General features: G+C 50.8%; 1 protein-coding gene across 1 annotated transcript in view; it reads right to left on the reverse strand.

Moving 5' to 3' along the window:
• Positions 1–330: 330 nt before the first annotated feature.
• Positions 331–4,040, reverse strand: part of LOC130376813 (matrix metalloproteinase-16-like) — a 59,848-nt gene continuing 56,138 nt past the window's right edge. Inside the window, exons 9-10 of the mRNA XM_056583704.1 lie at positions 3,409–3,524; positions 331–689 (exon numbers count right to left, since the gene is read on the reverse strand). Of these exons, the coding sequence (XP_056439679.1) occupies positions 331–689; positions 3,409–3,524 (475 nt within the window). The remainder of the gene's footprint in view (positions 690–3,408; positions 3,525–4,040) is intronic.

The following is a 4,040-nucleotide window of genomic DNA, read 5'->3' on the forward strand; positions in this document are numbered from 1 at the left end:
CCAGTCCACCCTCCCCTCACCACCTCCTCCTACTCCTCCTCTGAATTAGCCCCGTTCCCACTGCAACCTGGGAAAAAAAAAAAGGTGCAAAGAAACAGGAAGAGGAGGAGCCAAGAAGCGGACAGCGTCCCGTTTTGATCTCAAACCCGGCAAAAGATAAAGAAAAACATCCTCGCCTGACGATGTCTGTCGCCGCTCGTCGCCCCGACCCCTCCACCCTTCCCTCCCCATACACCCACCCCCCAACCCACCCAAGCAAAAACCCAGCCGGGCGGTGGCGGCGGCGGCCCCCAATGTCTCCCCCCCCCCCCCCCCCCCAGCCCCCTGCCTTCAGACCCACTCCTGCATGGAGCGCTTGCAGTACAGTATGTGGCGAGGCGTGCCTTTCCTCTTGAACTGCACCACCGTGTACACCAGCGCCAGCAGGCACAGCAGCAGCACGCAGGGCACCACGACGGCCATGGCCTGCACCGTGCCCGTCGTGTTGTCCAGCTCGATCACCACGTTCGAGGTGCCGTCGTCGGGCGGGACCCCCGGACCCCCGGGGCCGCCCGGCCGCGCGGGGTCCGACGCCGTGCCGTCGCAGCCCATGAAGTCCTTGAGGATGGAGCGGGGGTAGCCCGGCTCCACGCGCAACCGCTGGTTGTTGAACTTCCAGTACTCCTTGCCCTTGTAGAAGTAGGTGAAGCCTGGTGACAGAGGAGGGGGAGAGGTATGAGGTGGGGTGGTGAGGCGGGGGTTATGCATTGTGGGGGGAAACCCGTCTTGGAAGTATATAAGTATTTATAGGATTTCCTTATGATTTCTGATTGATCGATTCTTGAATTGTAAAACCTCAGAGAGCTTTTTAGCCTTGTCTGAGAAGAGGATTTCTGTGCAGTAGTTTTGTCGACTTACGTGGAAATAAGAAGATGTACTTTGGAGTGGCAATTTGATACTCCACTACTATGAAAAATACGGCGATTGTATTGATTTTTATCATTTTAAATAAATGGAAATCATGGACTAAAGTTTAGCTGACTAATCTAAGTTAATTTTCAAAGAAAATGTGACGGTCACAGTCCAACTAAAAACAGCTTTAGCTGATGGCGTCGTAAACAGCATGAGCCTCGTGTTTGTGTCAAACTCTGCATATAGCCACAAAAGCCTCGACGGCACAGCACGACCATTGCCATTGCTAAACAATAGCATGTTGAGCGGCCACTTGGTAGCTGTCAGACGCTGTTGGTGGAGGGGGCCGAGGATGATGACACACCCGGCATGACGCTAATTAAAAAGTGGACTTGTGCCCTTTGTGAACGATCGTTTAGATGACATTGGTGGCCTATAAAGAACTCCTCTGTGGCTGGTTGGTAAATACCACACGGCACAAACGTTCGGAAGATACAGAAAACGACCCGAATCGAGACCAAAGGGGGGGGGAAATGGCAAGAATGTGAATATTACCCCCCTTTTGTCCCCTGTGCTAGCAAACACAGCTGATATACCGCACCACATCCGTCACACGTTTCAACCTTTTAGGGGAGCTCAGCACCAAAAAAAGACGCAAAGTCTGAAAGTGTCCATCTTTCCTCCGTCTCGCCATGCTTGGCTTCCTCAACCTTTTCGTTTATTATTCATACATAGTTGTCAGGGAAAATGAGAAAGAAATGCTATCAATTTCCCAGAGAGATGGGGCCAGGGTGAAGTGTTTTTGGGGGCGGTGAGGCGGCGCTGTCTTATATCTCCGGCCAGGTGGTAATTTATACATCCTGGAAGGGTGCTTCTGAGTTTTTGATTAAGAGGAGTGCTTCGAGTAACAAAAACGATTCATTTTTTTGGAGAGAGAGCTGTTCAGGGCCGGTGTCAGCAGGCAGAGCGGATCATAAAAAGGCCATAGTTGGGAGTAAAGTCTTACTGAGTCTGGTGCTTTGTTTTCTGATGCTTGCATTGCAAGCACTGAATGCATCAATTTAAGCCTAGGTTTGACTTTTTGTTAGACGTCCTGCGACCACAGCAAAGGACAATAACGGTGCTGGACGGACATAGCTCAGGGCGAGTTGTAACTCGCCAGGGTGGCCGTGGATTGGCCTCGTCGAACACACCAATCGACCTCCTCGCTCTTCCCTCAGCCAATCAATCCGTTCATTTTCAACTCAATATCGGCGATGCAGTGCCAGAGCTGGGAATGGGGGAAAGATATCGTCGGACAGAAAATTCAATCCATTGAGAAACGGGGAAAAAGATAAATGACCCCCTAGGTGGCAAATCGATGCAGATGCGGGTTCCATACGCCATCATTTCACCATCAGTTTCAAAAGAAGGAAATAACCAGTGAGTGAAAAAAGAGAGGAAGACGAGGAAACTCCTGAAGCCCTCGCCGTGCTTGGTTCAGAACCAGGTCAGCGGCTACCACCTTTGTTCCCGCATGGACACACTAACGTCATCGGCGTACAGCACACACACGCCATCGCTCTGCAATCTGGGTCAGCGACACGTTGACAGCGGATCGGGGCGAATGCCGACCCGCTTATTCACACGTACACTCGCGCGAGAGCGCCACCAATGTGTCGACGCCCACATCCACGCGGTGAAAGGAACACACATACGCTGGCACAAAACAGCCTGCTTGCATATACATGCGCGTACTGCTCGCTCCAACACACACGCACACACACATGGAAAAACACATGGCTGTTGTGATCAGCCCAGCGGGATATTGATCCATCTTTTATGCTCCAATTGATGACCGGTGCACTTGGAGTGATGCACCACACACGCACACGCTCTCACACACACGAACACGCACGCACACACACACACACACACACACACACACACACACACACACACACACACACACACACACACACACACACACACACACACACACACACACACACACACACACACACACACACACACACACACACACACACACGCACACACACACACACTTAGCTCATCTAAGGAACTGGCACAGGAGCCAAGGGCCCAGATGGCTTGAGTGTTCTTCGCCACCTGTGCTGCTTTTTCCGACAAAGGCACTGCCAGGGCCGTGCGTTAGTCCCGCCTGGCAGAGCAGCTCGTCCAATGGGAAAAGCTCTCATTTCACCTTCCCAGCATTTGATTGGCCGACCCGACTGGGATAATCCGCAATGCGTGCCCAGCAGTGGTCTGGTCCTTTCTGCGGTCACATGACCACCAAGGGCAGAAAAAAGCGACTGACACTTAAAACACGAACACACACACACACACACACACACACACACACACACACACACACACACACACACACACACACACACACACACACACACACACACACACACACACACACACACACACACACACACACACACTTCGACCGCGCATACATGACAGGGTGGGTCGGGAAAGGCCCTGAAACTGACTCTGGGTGACAATTACCGTTGGCTTTGTCTACAAAAGCCCCCTGCGGTGAATCCGGCACTCCTTTCCAGACCGTGATGGTCTTTGGGTAGCCGGGGTCCATGGTCCGCATGTCTTCGTTGTAGCGCCAGTATCTGAGCAAGGAAAGAGGCAAAGCCCACGTCAGACCTCTTCTCGGGATGTGGTTGTATATCTATACTGTTCTGCTCACTACTGTTCTGAGTGTGAGGGTGATGAGTCGTAACGAGGTATTTCATATGTATATTTGACGTACATGTTTTTTGGCAAAAGATTAGATCCTTCTGCCATCCTTGCATTCTAGTCAATAGCGTGGAACCATCCGTTTAATGTGTCTATTTGTCCTTGTGTTGTGTTGTATTGTTTTACTACTTCTTGTGTACTCTGTCTATCTACTGTTTTAAAATCTGCGACCAATTGTGAAAAATTATTTTCTCTTTGAGGAAAATAAATTACTATCTATCTTTACTTCAATCCATCCATTCATCCAGCCATCCATATATATTACATCTAGGTGGATACACTAGTACTCGTAATGGTGCAGGCTACACACTACATGCCACGCACAGACACACACACACACACACACACACACACACACACACACACACACACACACACACACACACACA

This window comes from Gadus chalcogrammus, chromosome 23 (assembly GCF_026213295.1).
Source record: "Gadus chalcogrammus isolate NIFS_2021 chromosome 23, NIFS_Gcha_1.0, whole genome shotgun sequence".
NCBI classification, from domain to species: Eukaryota; Metazoa; Chordata; class Actinopteri; order Gadiformes; family Gadidae; genus Gadus; species Gadus chalcogrammus.